The 15,075-nt window shown below is 48.0% G+C and overlaps 1 protein-coding gene across 1 annotated transcript; it reads left to right on the plus strand.

Moving 5' to 3' along the window:
* Positions 1-557: 557 nt before the first annotated feature.
* On the plus strand, positions 558-13,365 carry ENC1 (ectodermal-neural cortex 1). The gene is made up of 3 exons (XM_082724934.1): positions 558-947; positions 4,773-6,588; positions 10,792-13,365. Exon 2 carries the CDS (start codon positions 4,786-4,788, stop codon positions 6,553-6,555), a length of 1,770 nt encoding a protein of 589 aa, XP_082581060.1. The 5' UTR covers positions 558-947; positions 4,773-4,785; the 3' UTR covers positions 6,556-6,588; positions 10,792-13,365.
* Positions 13,366-15,075: the final 1,710 nt, after the last annotated feature.

Genomic DNA, 15,075 nt, shown 5'->3' on the forward strand with positions numbered 1-15,075 from the left:
CCCCGCAGTGACCAAATTCGTGCCCCTGCCCTTGCCCCTCTCCTCGCTCCAGGTGTTGCGCCCAGGGCGCGTGCGGCGGACCCCCAGCTCGCCCCTCGCTCCCCTCTTCTAAGCATCTCGCGGACTCCGGCACCGCGTAGTGCGCGCCGGGCGCCTCCAGTGCCGAGGGTCTCTGAGCTCCGGGACTGTCCTTTAACCGTGCTGGGCCGGAGAGGCGCAGGCACTCGGACCTGGTCAAACTTGCTCTACTCGCGGTCCCTGAAGACTGCAGCTGCTAGTGGCTTAAGCACGGTGTCCGCTTTGTCTCTTTCCACTCTCCGCAGCCCCCCTCCCCCGCTTCCTCTCTCGATTAACTCCCCCGACACGCTCTTCTCCAGCTCTTCCCCGTCGCCGCCTCCTCCTCCTCCTTCTCCTCCTTCTCCTCCTCCTCCTCGGCGGGCGGCATTCATGCGCTTCCTCCCTCCTTCCCCGGGTGTCACTCTGCATCCGCACCGTCTCCTCCCCCCTCCCCTCCCGCCGCGCCGCGCCGCTTATAGCCCGGCCCGCGGCCGCTGGGCGCAGACTGCTTGGGCAGCCAGAGAGGAGGCGGCGCGGCGGTGGCGCTGCGGAGACCGAGTCCAGACGCCAGGCGGCCGCCGGCGCGCACGAGCGCTTTCTAGCTCCCTCCCCGGAGTGCCCGGCCCGCCTCCTTGCGCGGCGCCGGCGGCCAAAGGCTCGCTTTCTTTACCCGAGACGCGTTCCGGGAGACGCTCTTCGGGTAGCGAGCGGAGTCCGCGGCGTGGGGGTCGCGAGGCGCTGTCCTCTCCCCGGCGGGCGCCCCATGCGCGCTCCTTTCGCCCAGGCAGTCGCCGCCGCTCTCCGGGGCTGAGACGTCCGCCTTATCGCCTCCCGCGCCGTGACCTAGGCGAGAACGCAGCTGGTCGTGCCTGACGCCGGCCGACGCCGCAGTAAGTTTCCCCCGCTGCCCCGGACCTGTTGCGGCCGCCGTGGCTTACCCCGGCCGCTCGGCCTGCGGGGGTGTGTTCGCCCCGGAGTCCGGAACTCCGACTTGGGCGGAGGTCGGAGAACTGTTCTCCGGGCGGAGACCTCGGTGGCCGCCGCTGCCCTCCCGCATCGTGCAGACGCTGGCGGTCGCCGGAGGGATCCCCTCTCGTCCGGCTTGCCGGCTCCCGGGCAGGCTTTGGGGATTCAGGGAGCCGAGCTGGGGAGGGATCAGTCTCCGTCCCCCGCCCAAAGCGGCGCCTCACTGCGGGTGGCTGTCGCTCTGCCTCGCACTTCGCAGCCCCCAACGCCGGGCGCCCGGGATTGTCGGCCCACGTTGCACCCCACCCGGCACAGGAGCCCGGAGCACACACGCTTCGTGAGGGCACGTTCACGGCGGCGGAATGTCTGTGGGGAATGAATGAAAACTATGAAAAATCAGTTTCTTCTCGTGCAAGTATTTGGCCTTTAGTGTGACACTATGAGTTTCAAAGGACAGGAATGGGTGGGCGTGGTGGAGACGAACCTTGAAACTTGTTGGGCATGTAATTTCGTGTTGCCCGCACACGTACGGCCAGCGTGTTGAAGAGCGTTGCAAGTGTTACAGAGGGCTGTATAGTTAGTTGGTTTTCTTGTTAACAGTGCCTTTCTAATGTCCTTCCACTGTTATCAGTAAGGTAAGTTCCCCAGAAAGTCTGCCTCGTTTCTCCGTTGAGTGCGTTGAGACCAGGTTGAAAACGTTAAGATGTGACGGGAAGCAAAGTATTGGCAGCAGGGCTCGAGTAAGGAGCATTAAGTGAACTGAAGTTACTGTAGCGAGAAGCCGGTTTGATGTTCACGGTTAATAGCAGCCCTTTCTCCGTCGTCTTCTCCTCATACACACAGGTTAAGTATACATGTGCTTTTTTTTTTTCTTTCCTTTTCTTTTCTTTTTTGGCTACTTACTTGGCATGCAGATATATCTGTGGGGGCTTAAAAAATGCCAGAAGGGTGATTCATTTTATTTTATTATTTTTTAAGATTTTTATTTATTTATTTTGAGAGAGAGAGAGACACAAAATGAGAGAGAGCATGAGAGGGGAGGTCAGAGGGTGAAGCAGACTCCCCATGGAGCTGGGAGTCCAATGTGGGACTTGATCCCAGGACTCTAGGACCATGATCTGAGCCGAAGGCAGTTGCTTAACCAACTGAGCCACCCAGGTGCCCCGGGTGATTCATTTTAGAAGGTGTGTTTAGTGACTGTATAAATGGCTTCTGCTGATATTTTGATGTTTGCATAGTTTTAAACAAGAAAGCAAGTCGTTTCCCTTGGGTCTTTAGGTTTACCTTTTATTTTAAGCAAGTACTGCTGTAGGAATTTGGGTTTTGCCTGTGACACGCTTCTCCATCTGGGTGGTATCTAAGATGACAGGCTAGCATCTTCCTTCTGGTTTTGTGGGCCAGGCTGGAAAAACGAAGAAGCATAAACACAGGAGGCATAGGGATGCAGGTTCTATATCCTCAGGTCTTCAAAAAAAAACTGTTTCCTTACATGTAAGCCTTGTTGTGAATGTTGTTTTACCCTGTCTGGCATCTAAGGCACAGGGAAACATGTTCTGGGTCCCAGTGTGATTCAGTGTGCAGGCACTGTGGTGTCCTGTACCTGGTGCAGGGAGCCTCATTCTTCAGCTAGAGGTGTGTTCACTCTTAGCCCGAGACAAGGCAGCCTTTAAGGGTGCTTTGGAAGCATTAGCTTAAAAAAGAAAGCAGAACTACTCATTTGGAATGTTGGCAAGTTTCTATATGAGGTATCACAGTGTTCACAGCATCTTTTGAGGTTTAAGCTTAAAACCTTCCTCAAAATACTTCAGCATCAGGGATGCTGATCTGTGTTCTAAGCATTTGGGGACCTGGTGCATTCACATAGGTGGAGTTGGTGGTTCTCCGGAGCACTGGGCATGGTTCATGGTTCAGGTGGACTAGACTGGCTTTGCTTGAGGTAAGGGTGATGGGGGGGCACCTTATTGTTTGTCCTGTCTTCAAGTTGCTATGGACACTAAAGCTGTCTTCCTAACATCAGAGTCCTAGAACATTGTTACCGTCTTCCACTAAGCCCTGTTTACGCTAGTGAAAAGTTACATTCCAAAAGAAAAAACACAAGTTGCATCACCTAATGCTCTGTGGCCCATGTGTCTGGGGCCCAGTTGGCACCTGCCTTTGTTGTGAGCTGTGCTGTGCCACAGCTGGTCAGGAAGGGCTGCTTGGTAGCTAGCCCCGGAATCCATGTAAAATCACTCCTTTGAGTCTATTAGCAATTACTGCACTATAACCTAAAAAAATATATTCTGAAGGGTGGAAGGAAACAAGGCAGCGGTAGGTTTCAGCTGCCTGTAAAAACTAGCTGTTCTGTGTTTTGAAACAGATACTGTAACTTACACAGTTGTTTACCCTCCTGGCCTAAACAGCTTCCTTAGGAATCCTTTGACAGGCAGGTTCTTTAGAGGCTTTAGTCTTTTGAAGTAACAGAAGGATAGGGTTAACAAAGAAAAAAGAAAAGCATGTGATCCAGTTTTTGAAGATAGGTGATAGGTATGTCCTATGTTTTTAACCTGTAGTTTATTTACCGAAGAAAGCCCAAGACAGCATTAGATTTTGCTATAATTTCAAAAGTACTTTAGTCAGATAAATTCCAGGGTGGCCCTAAATTTACAGTGGCTAGCAACACACACACACACACACACACACACACACACACACGCACGCACATATGCACAGAGGTGTGAGTGCTTTTGATTTACATAAAGCAGGGTTTGCATTTTGAACTCCTTCTATGCACGTGCCAGTGTTTGCAGGTACACAAGAATGGTCCTGGTCCTGCACTGTAGAAGCGAAAGAGAGGGATGGATAGATCCTTCGTTCTTGCAACCAGTTTTCCAAGAATTGATATAAAGCAGGAAGAACAGAAAAACAGCAGTGATGACTATGCTACTCAAAATAGTCTTCCTTTTATGTGTGCAAATCCTCATTTTGGAAGCTGTCCAGAGCAAGAAAGATAGGTGGTGACTACGACCAGAATCTGTTCTGTGTTTCCACAAAAGCCTGCTGATCAATATATGGTAATGTTCATACTAGTGCCTTTTGAGGACTCTGGCGTGGTAGAATTTTCTGGTTACAAGTCATTTGTGACATTTCAGTAAAGACCTGATTATGGAAGAAGATGGCCTAAGCCTATGATTTTAAGGTTCCATTGCCCATTTACTGTGATACACAGGGAGAGTGGATCTTACTAAAGGAATTCTTAATGGAATTAATTAGTAGGTATTTGTTTTACACATGGCTTTATGTTGCATGGGACATAAAAGCTGGTGCCTGGCCTGGCGTTACGAGACCTGGAAGCCCAGCATTTTAAGTGGCCCACAGTGAATCAGCTGGACAAGGGCAGGGAGCTGTGAGAGTGAGACCTCCCTCCTCTTGGGATTTGCTGGTTTACATTCTCAAGGACTTCAATATCCTGGAAGTCGGCAGTCAGGTTTTCCAAGATGAACCTGCTTGCAAGCAGCGATTTCTTTTCTTTTCTTTTTTTTTTTTTTTTTTAAACCGTGTTCAAATAGCTCAGCAGTGTTACAGTGAATGCCTTTCCTTATAGGTGCTTGTCTCTGACTTTGTACAGGCCTGGCTATCCATTATTCCCAGCGGTAGGCGGCAAAGTGTTCTGTTTTTTCTGTTCACAGAAATTTGTTTGGCTTTGTTCTGCCTTTCTGAACATCAGGAGTATCAGTTCAATGGTTTGTTTTGTTTTGTTTTTGTTTCAGGAGTGGAAACAAAATGTCAGTCAGTGTGCATGAGAACCGCAAGTCCAGGGCCAGCAGTGGCTCCATTAACATCTACCTGTTTCACAAGTCTTCCTACGCCGACAGTGTCCTCACGCACTTGAACCTTTTACGCCAGCAGCGCCTCTTCACGGATGTCCTTCTCCATGCTGGGAACAGGACCTTCCCCTGTCACCGGGCAGTGTTGGCTGCATGTAGCCGCTACTTTGAAGCCATGTTCAGCGGCGGTCTGAAAGAGAGCCAGGACAGTGAGGTCAACTTCGACAACTCCATCCACCCCGAAGTTCTGGAGCTGCTGCTCGACTATGCGTACTCCTCCCGGGTCATCATCAATGAAGAAAACGCAGAATCGCTTCTGGAAGCTGGCGACATGCTGGAGTTTCAGGACATCCGGGATGCGTGCGCTGAGTTCCTGGAAAAGAATCTGCATCCCACCAACTGCCTGGGCATGCTGCTGCTCTCCGACGCACACCAGTGCACGAAGCTGTACGAGCTGTCCTGGAGAATGTGTCTCAGCAATTTCCAGACCATCAGGAAGAACGAAGATTTCCTCCAGCTGCCCCAGGACATGGTAGTGCAACTCTTGTCCAGTGAAGAGCTGGAGACAGAAGATGAAAGGCTTGTGTACGAGTCTGCAATTAACTGGATCAGCTACGACCTGAAGAAGCGCTATTGCTACCTCCCAGAGCTGTTGCAGACAGTGAGGCTGGCTCTCCTGCCAGCCATTTATCTCATGGAGAACGTGGCCATGGAGGAACTCATTACCAAGCAGAGAAAGAGCAAGGAGATCGTGGAAGAGGCCATCAGGTGCAAACTAAAAATCCTGCAGAATGACGGCGTGGTAACCAGCCTCTGTGCCCGGCCTCGGAAGACTGGCCATGCTCTCTTCCTCTTGGGTGGGCAGACCTTCATGTGCGACAAGCTGTATCTGGTAGACCAGAAGGCCAAAGAGATCATTCCCAAGGCTGACATCCCCAGCCCAAGAAAAGAGTTCAGTGCATGTGCAATTGGCTGCAAAGTGTACATTACCGGGGGGCGGGGGTCTGAAAACGGAGTCTCAAAAGATGTCTGGGTTTATGATACCCTGCATGAAGAGTGGTCCAAAGCTGCCCCCATGCTGGTGGCCAGGTTCGGCCACGGCTCTGCTGAACTGAAGCACTGTCTGTATGTGGTTGGGGGGCACACAGCTGCAACGGGCTGTCTCCCAGCCTCCCCCTCAGTCTCCCTAAAGCAAGTAGAACACTATGACCCCACGACCAACAAATGGACCATGGTGGCCCCCCTCAGAGAAGGCGTTAGCAATGCGGCTGTGGTGAGCGCCAAGCTCAAGCTGTTTGCTTTCGGAGGTACCAGCGTCAGTCATGACAAGCTCCCTAAGGTTCAGTGTTATGATCAGTGCGAGAACAGGTGGACAGTCCCAGCCACCTGTCCCCAGCCCTGGCGTTACACAGCGGCAGCGGTGCTGGGGAACCAGATTTTTATTATGGGGGGAGACACGGAGTTCTCTGCCTGCTCTGCTTACAAATTCAACAGTGAGACTTACCAGTGGACCAAGGTGGGAGATGTGACAGCCAAGCGCATGAGCTGTCACGCTGTGGCGTCCGGAAACAAGCTCTATGTGGTGGGCGGGTACTTCGGCATTCAGCGCTGCAAAACTTTGGACTGTTACGACCCGACATTAGACGTGTGGAACAGCATCACCACAGTCCCATACTCGCTGATTCCTACCGCATTTGTCAGCACCTGGAAGCATCTGCCTTCTTAGACGGCCGTACCTTGTCGAGAAGAGGAGCGTGAGGTAAGAAGTCCGTGTGGCTGGAAATAGGCGTGTCATTAAGCTACCTGTGGAGACCGAGATGTGATCATTGTAACTCGGCCCATAGAAGTAGGTCCACAGAATCTTTAAGAGAATTTGCACCCCAGAACTGAGCACACTTGTGTTGCCCACAGCTGCAACCCCCCACCCCTCAGAAAAGGGTGGCCCATCCCAGAGATTTGATTTCATTTGGTCCAGGTGGGTCCCAGGCATATCAGTATGTTTAGGAAGCTTTCTAGTGATTCAGATAGGACAGCTGAGTGGAGAACCCCTACCCGGGGTTAATAATGCCAGCTAATGTTGACGGAGCCCTCCCTGCCTGCCTGGAGCCAGGCCACATGTCTCACATGGATCATTTCATGTGATCCTGACAACAGCCTCGTGAGATATCATTACTAGAGCATTTTATAGATGAAAACAACTGATGCACACAGTTAAGTCAGTTGCCCAAGTCATGGGGCTTTGGAGATGAAAGAGTTGGTCAAGAAATCAACCTAGGCACTGGAACTTCGGGTTGAACTGCTCCTTAAGAAACCAGAGAGCCTCCTATCCATCTCAGCCCAGGAGATAATTTATTGATATTCAAATTTAGATCTTTCCAACCCTTTCTGGAATGAAGTAGGGTGTAAAAAACTGAAAGCTTGGGGTGCCTGGGTGGCTCAGTGGGTTAAAGCCTCTGCCTTCGCCTCAGGTCACGATCCCAGGACCCTGGGATCGAGCGCCGCATCGGGCTTTCTGCTCGACGGGAGCCTCCTTCCTCCTCTCTCTCTCTGCCTACTTGTGATCTCTGCCTGTCAAATTAAAAAAACAAAAACAAAAACAAAAACTGAAAGCTTAAGTTTATCCCTGGTTTGTTCCCTCCCAGATTCTTTATTGCATATTTAAAGATTTTTTTCCTGGGGCGGGGGGGTAGGCCCCTTTTCGGACATTGACTAACCAACCTCAGAGGGAAATCAAGGTCTTTGCTTGTAAAAGTTGCACCTGCATTGTATAAATTTGTCAGATGCGTGGCATGCTGAGACCTCTAGACGGCCTTCCACTGCAGCCTTTCAGAGTTAATCAGACAGGCTGACCCTATTGTCAGGGCTAACAAAAGTTGTCTTTCTGTGTCATATATCTGAGTCCATAATGGTCGCCTTGTGTACTTACGAGTATATAATACTCTTGGCTCAAATAATTAATAGGCCCACACAGTTCAGTGTTCGCGAAGCTAATGGTGCTTTGCTGCCCTTAAGCATCTTTAGTATTGGCCCCAGGAACCACTTAAGCATTTCTGAGTGTAGCACACGGGACGTGGAATGTGTTGGTTTGTTTTGGTTGGTAATGCATGGGCTTATTACTAATAATAAGAGAATAAAATGAAAACTTGGGTTTTGGAGGAAGTAATATGAAAACTTGCTCATTACCTGGAGACTTTGACTTAGTACATTTCACTTAGTACATTTCACATTCTGGGAGAGGATTTTCAGAGGGGAAAAAAGGAAATCTCTAGGGGTCTTTGGGAACTAAGCAAAGAGGGGTTTTGACACATTTGTCTTGTCTTTCCACCTTTCTTACAGCTCCTTTTCAAACACCGCTAAAGTTGGCCTCACTGTTATGATTCATCTTTCTGGTTTTCTCATTGGTTCAGTTGTCTCCTCTAGCCTCTACCAGTTAGTACGGTTCTTGGTAATAGAATGTAACCTTGGAATGAAACTCCCTCAAAGGAGCTGGAACAGTCAGAAACCTCCTGTGGGGAGCGACCGGGCTGACAGCGTCCCACACCAAACTGGTTTTTGCAGCCTTGCTGGCATCTCAGTAATCCTGAGTAAACAAATGTTCTGAACGTTGTTATTTCATCTGCGATATGATGTGTGACTCACCTCTAAAGCAGGTTTAAAGAACCTTCTGGGCAAGAGCATCAATTAAGAGCACACTGAATTCGGTCTTAGCCCAGAACTGACTGTATTTGCATAGGAGAGCCTGAAAAATTGCCAGTGATGGTGGTGGTATCTCAGAATGGTCACTGGCAGATGGGCTGGCCCCTTTGGAGCAAGGTAAGGAAGCAGAGGCAGGAAGCGACCGCATGTGCATTCTGGTTCGGGGTTCGAAACTGGACTCTGGACCGTCCTGGACTTCAGCTCTGTCCTTTGTCCAATGACTGATTTAAATCTGACTTCTCCGAGCTCAGTCCCGGTTCGGACTTGGGAGAATTGATAGATGAGGGGAGAAAGGGGGAGAAAAGTACCTTGCTCTGAGGTTTCTTTCCTCCTCCATTGGAGACCCCAGCCAGCCACGGAATTAGCTCTGTGTGTGGCAGGAAAGTGAGGCTTCTTTGATTATCATCTGCTTGTTATCTTCGTTCTTCATTGTTGGTGCCTCCTTTGGCAGGCCAGAGGATGTTGGCAAACACTTGAATTCGCCCTGTCCTGGGTGTTTGAACCTAATCGCACACTTCCGGTCCCTGGGAACCGAGCAAATAAAGTGTTAGGTCACATGGGAAACGCCACCTCCCCGCCTTGGGTGCCCCCAGCCAGTGGAACACAGAGCAACGGAATTCGGCCGGTTAGCTTTCACAAAGGGTGGGGTGGTTCTGACCAAAGCCTGTCTTGCGGTTTCTGATAGGGAGCGTGTTGGTTTAAGTTTCCAGAGTTTTCTGCACACAAGAGAGTGTTAAAACACTTCAGCGGGATAGAGTGACTTTAAAAGAGGAGCTGTGCGGGTATTGGCCCTAAGCTGCAGAACCTTCCGGGGACGTCTCTTTGATCTGAAATGTAGGTGCTAACCGAATTAATATGGTGTTAACAAGAAGTTTCCTTAAGTTCTAAAAGCTCATTCACCAGGGGGATTTTAACTGTCTCCTGCTGCTCTGTCAGTGGGTGGGAAGGACAGAAAGGAAATTACTTTTGATTACTCTCCCATTTTCATGGCGCTGTGTGGCCCCAACTTGACAGCATTTGGATCTTGGATGTGCCTGTTTCTTCCCCTAGAGTCTGTCTGTCTTTCTTTCTTTTTCCTGTTTGTGTATGTACCATCACGAAATTTCATATTCTTACAATTACAAAATGCATTCTTTTGGCCTAATGTTGATATATAGGTTCCCGGGAGGTTGGGGGTGGGAGAGTGACACTGTAGTCTAAGGAATGCCTTGCAAGCTTGAATCACGGTTCAGAAACTGCCAAAAGAAACAACTAATGAAATGAATCAGACTTCTGGACACACAAAAGCGAGAAGAATTCAATGCAAGTAACAAGCGGCCCCTCCTGAATTCCCTTTGTCTCCACTTAGAGTTAGCAGCAGGGATGAGATTCCTACACTAGGGCTGGAAATGTGCTCTCGGAACAGATAGGGTGAATGCTGGAGAGACAGGCTCTCTGCGGAATTTCCCTGTATCAAAAATAGACCCACAGAAGAGAAAGGTGGGTCGCGCGGGGAAACACCCACTCTCGTGCAATGTGCAGGCTTTGTGGTTAGAGCACCTTGAATTTCTATTCATGCGTGGTGTCGGCGGATTCTGCAGATAATAACTGCGTACCATAGCTGGTGTCTCCCAAGTACGGACTGATGAACTTGGAGAATAAACTCTCCAGCCTTGGGCCGTGGAGGCCTGCAATGTTGTCGTATGAAAGGAAGCGAGACTGATTTCTGCCATAATGAATAGTAGAGATGCATTTCGATAAGAGGATTAATATGTCTGCCTTCTATATGGTGAATAAATTGACTTTGGAGTCCTTTATGGTAAATGGGCCAAAGAGGTTTTGCACAGGAATCTTGTTTTGACCCTCCAGTGATTGCTTCCCAGTGGTTCTGTTTAACCACAATGAAGCATGAATGTTGGTAGCAGAAGGTGACAACTCCTAGCAGCACCTAGACGGTAGAAGTTTGCATTTGCATGCATATATGTATATGTATATATATGTGTGTGTGTGTATATATATATATATATATATATATATATATATATATATAAAGAGAGAGATTGAAGGTTTAGTAGAGCAATGAAGATTTTTTCTTTGGACACCATTTCTGTGGAGCCAATCTTCTCTATCTGTGCACGCACATGGATGCCCTTAATTTTTGCACACTTGCTACTGAACGTGTAATTAAGATTTTTAGAAGCATTATTGACCAGCTCTGTCCTGATTTTAATTTTCTTTTTTTAAATTTCAAGGCTATTAATGAGTCTTTTTTTAACTTCTGTTTTAGCTCGCTCCATCACTTGGTGAGACAAAATGAGCTTTCTACTTTGGAGAGGCCGAATTTAATGAAGAGAGAGAGAAAAGAAGAAGGAAAAGAAGTTGCTACAAGACTCCTGATACAATGCATTGCACCTTGTAAATTCTCTAACTGGACATGAAGGAGGGGGTGGGGGAGGGGCGGGATTTTCAGTGCAAGTAGCACATGGTTTAAATATGAATGAACGAACCTGTGATCTAGTCCTTGTCTTGTAATTGTGGATTAATGTCAGCGTTAATCAGCCCCTCAAAGGGAGAGAAAAGCCGGCTCTTTTCCCTTGCTGTACCATATTCAGCATTTGATTTCCATGGGCTCCACCATTTATGTGTAAAATTTGAAATGGTTGTCACCTCTCTGAGGAGCAAGCCCGAAGCCTCCACACCAGCTGCTGTTGGAGATTGAAAGCCCAACTGTGGGGCCAGGCGGGAAGCTGGCTTGGCTGGCCACAGAGTGAGGACTGCTGGACTCTCCGCTAATCTCTGAGGGGTTGAGCTCCCCAGGAAGGTTCTGAACAATGGGGACGTTGTTGGTAGGCGTTTGGTAGATGTTCTTTTCTATTTATAAGTGACTTTAAACTTTCCCTTGGCTGTTAAGAAATTTGTCGTAGATTTAGCTATTTATTGTTTGACGCCTGCATGCTGAAACGATGCTTACGATTGTCTTCACCTGTGTGGGTGTGTGAATGGTTGTATGTTTTGCACAATTTTGTGGCTGTTGTGAAGTGCTTTGCTGCACAAAAATGAAAACTTGGGTGTTACAATTTGGAGCATAACTGGAGGGTGGGTTGGGAAGGGAGTACAAGACAGAAACAGATTACATCCTAGACGTAGAGAAAGCGTGGAGGTCGCTTTTCTTGGACTCACTAACTTGTAATGGGGTTTCATGGGGTCTGGTATGCTGATGGCTCATGGGGTGAGGGAAAGCTTCACTGCCCTGTTCCTGTCTGAGTCACATGCTTCAATCTCAGCTACTGAAATTTGGAAAGGACCAAGTCGCTTTGCAGTTCTTTTCTTTGTGTAATATCCTGAAATCCTGGAAAATTCTATGGAATAGTTCTGTATATAGGGCACAGGTTAAAGGCAGTGTCCAAAGTTTATTTATTTATTTATTACCCTGTGAGAATGCTTCGCCATACCCGCAGCTAACAGGAAAAAGCTGAGTTGTCACAGACGTCAATGAATTCACTCACCAGATTTGCTTGAACCCGGTGGATTCATTGTTCTCTCTTCTTGATGCACGATTTAGCAAGTATTAGGAGTTCTCCAAGACCATATTCACGTTGGGACAGTGTATACTTCAGTGCTCCCCCTCGGGTAAGTCTCTAAGAAAGAACTCTTTGGTGCGCCAGAGTGACCCATTTGGCCAGGAAACACCAAAGAATGATGAGCAGTGGCCCCTGTTGAGAGGTGTTCCGGGATCGTTGGGAATCTGTTGTGAATACATTCTTTGCTAGTTTGAGCGCTTGTTTCCTAACCGTGTGCCGTGATAGGTATTAGTGCTAGACTCAGTTAGCTGTTTGCTCAGAGGTGTCTGGGGAAGACCAGAGTTTGCAACTCAAACACCGCTTTCATCGATGTTTCTCACATTACCGTAGTTTAGAAAATAGGGCTTAAGACCGATAACAACCTTTTACATTGTGAGTGTGTTTGCATTGTCTAGTGACAGATAAATCCTTAACATTTCTCTTTACCTGAATACTTTAGACTAATTGTACATACCCATTCGTGCCATGAGTAAGTGGGCTATAGCTGGACCAAAATAAATGAGCCGTTGGAATAAAAGCATCACAATACTTTTCCAGCAGTCAGTCCCTCTCTCCTAGATGTGTTCTAAGCAATGCAAATGTCTGATTGTACCCCGGCGGCATCGCGATGGCGTTATATTGTAGCAAAGCTATGGCTCTCTAGTTTATAATGCAAATCTGCCGAGATGTGTGTGTGTGTCACTGCGTGACTTCTGAAAGCAGGGTGAATTTTCTGCAGCTGTTTCAAAGTTGTGGTCTGTCCTTGAATCCTCTATTAATTATTGTGTGCGAGCCAGAGGGAGCCGTGGTCAGGGTGGGCCCCCAGCCTGCAGGGAACTTTCTGGACTCCCGCTCTTTGAATTGATGTAGGCATTTGGGCTCACTACTTGACCATTCTCACCCTGTGAAACGTCCCCCACTTTGAAGCAAATACAATTCACAGCACAGTGCACACAAAAACCTTGGCATAAGACAGAGAAGGTTCTTCTTATTCTGTGGGCTGGTTGCTGTGGAAACCGATAACAAAGGGCAGCCTTCCACTTCTGGTATAATTGTGTAGCCCCCTTTTCTCTGGGCTTGACACCTGTCTGAATAAGAGTGATTAGAGCTGAATAATATCCCTCTCTTGGCTATTGAATATGTGGTTCACGTACAAAACTCTGTGTAAGTTGAAGTAAAGTGTTCATGTTCATATGTGCTTGTTTGCTACTACTACATTTTTGAGGTTTTGTAAAACTGTTATTTTTTTTTTCACAATGTGAAACTGAAGGTCAAATAAATTATTAGAGATTTTCTCTTCATTGTGTGTGTGAGTCTTTATTTTTATACGACATCATTTAATCTGCCGAAAACTGGTGCCTTCTGTAGTTTAATGAACATGAGGATCATTGCAGATATTTTCTGAATGTGTTTATCTCCCCTTCTAGTCACATACATTCAGGAAAGCGGTTTTGCCTGTTGAATAATTAAAATTTTTGGCTGTGTAGGAGGTTTCCTGAAGCAGTGTGGAACACCTTAGTTCTGAGTTATTCATAGCTTGGAATATAAAAAATCAGCTACCATGTGATGGTAAGACAGCACAGGTAGTATACGGAAGGAATTTAGTTTTTAGCGTCCTTGTGTGGGTTATATTTTGAGAGGGAAGCTGCGAGAGGAGGGGCAGGAGTGCAATCCCCTTTTCATCTGACATGCCTTAGCAATCATTGAAATACGTGGGAATCTATGCATATATTTTCCCTGTCACGGCATAGAAAACCCCAAGTTTAACCCCTCTAATACACATAGCTCCTTCCAAGGTGAAAGCCACCGTCCTGGCTGGCCCAGAGTAAATATGATCACTTCCTGTCACAAGAAGATGCTCCCTTATCGCTTGGATTGGGCCCCTTGCTCTTTTTTAATGTGTAGAGCAATGTCAGGCGTAGTCTTTTTTTTGGATTGAAAATAAATACAACCTAATTAGAACTCTAGGAGAGCCCATAAGCAGACAGAATGCAATTAGGGCCTTTGGACTTTGACCAAAATGCCAGAGCAGATGCCTCAGGTTTTATAGAAAGATCATCCAGTTCTGTGCTGGGTGAGTCTGGTCGAGTGCCAAGCACTTGGGAGTCTTCAGATCCCATAGGCACAGTGCTGATGCCCCATGGAAACCCCACTGATGACACCGTATACAGCACCATAGGACCGGGAAGAAGGGAAAGTTAGCAGCTAGGTTAGAGTTAGAAAGTTAGAGTTGACACATGGGATTCAGATGTTCAAAAAAGCCCTGATACTGGGGCCCTGGGTGGCTCAGTGGTTTAAGCCTCTGTCTTCGGCTCGGGTCATGATCTCAGGGTCCTGGGATCGAGTCCCGCATCGGGCTCTCTGCTTGGCAGGGAGCCTGCTTCCCCCTCTCTCTCTGCCTGCCTTCTGCCTGCTTGTGATCTCTCTCTGTCTATCAAATAAATAAATAAATAAAAATCTTAAAAAAAAAAAAAAAGAAATAAAAGCCCTGATACTAATCTTAAGAAGGGTTGGAGGGCGGGCGCCTGGGTGGCTCAGTGGGTTAAGCCGCTGCCTTCGGCTCAGGTCATGATCTCAGGGTCCTGGGATCGAGTCCCACATCGGGCTCTCTGCTCAGCAGGGAGCCTGTTTCCTCTCTCTCTCTGCCTACTTGTGATCTCTCTCTGTCAAATAAATAAATAAAATCTTAAAAAAAAAAAAAAAAAAGAAGGGTTGGAGGGGCGCCTGGGTGGCTCAGTGGGTTAAACCTCTGCCTTCGACTCAGGTCATGATCCCAGTGTCCTGGGATGGAGTCCCGCATCTGGCTCTCTGCTCAGTGGGGAGCCTGCTTCCTCCTCTCTCTCTCTGCCTTCAAATAAAACCTTAAAAAAAAAAAAAAAGACTTTCAACCAAAACTCTTAAAAAAAAGAAGGGTTGGAAATATTTCCTAGAGAGATGATTGGAAATCTGCCTTTCAATCCCTGGAGTTCTTTTTATCATCTCACTTGGAACATGGAGACAGATTGGGGTAA

This window comes from Mustela nivalis (assembly GCF_964662115.1).
Source record: "Mustela nivalis genome assembly, chromosome: 3".
In the NCBI taxonomy this organism is placed as follows: domain Eukaryota; kingdom Metazoa; phylum Chordata; class Mammalia; order Carnivora; family Mustelidae; genus Mustela; species Mustela nivalis.

Excerpts from the sequence above, each read along its gene's own strand:
- ENC1 (XM_082724934.1), top strand. The coding sequence starts at position 4,786 with ATGTCAGTCAGTGTGCATGAGAACCGCAAGTCCAGGGCCAGCAGTGGC.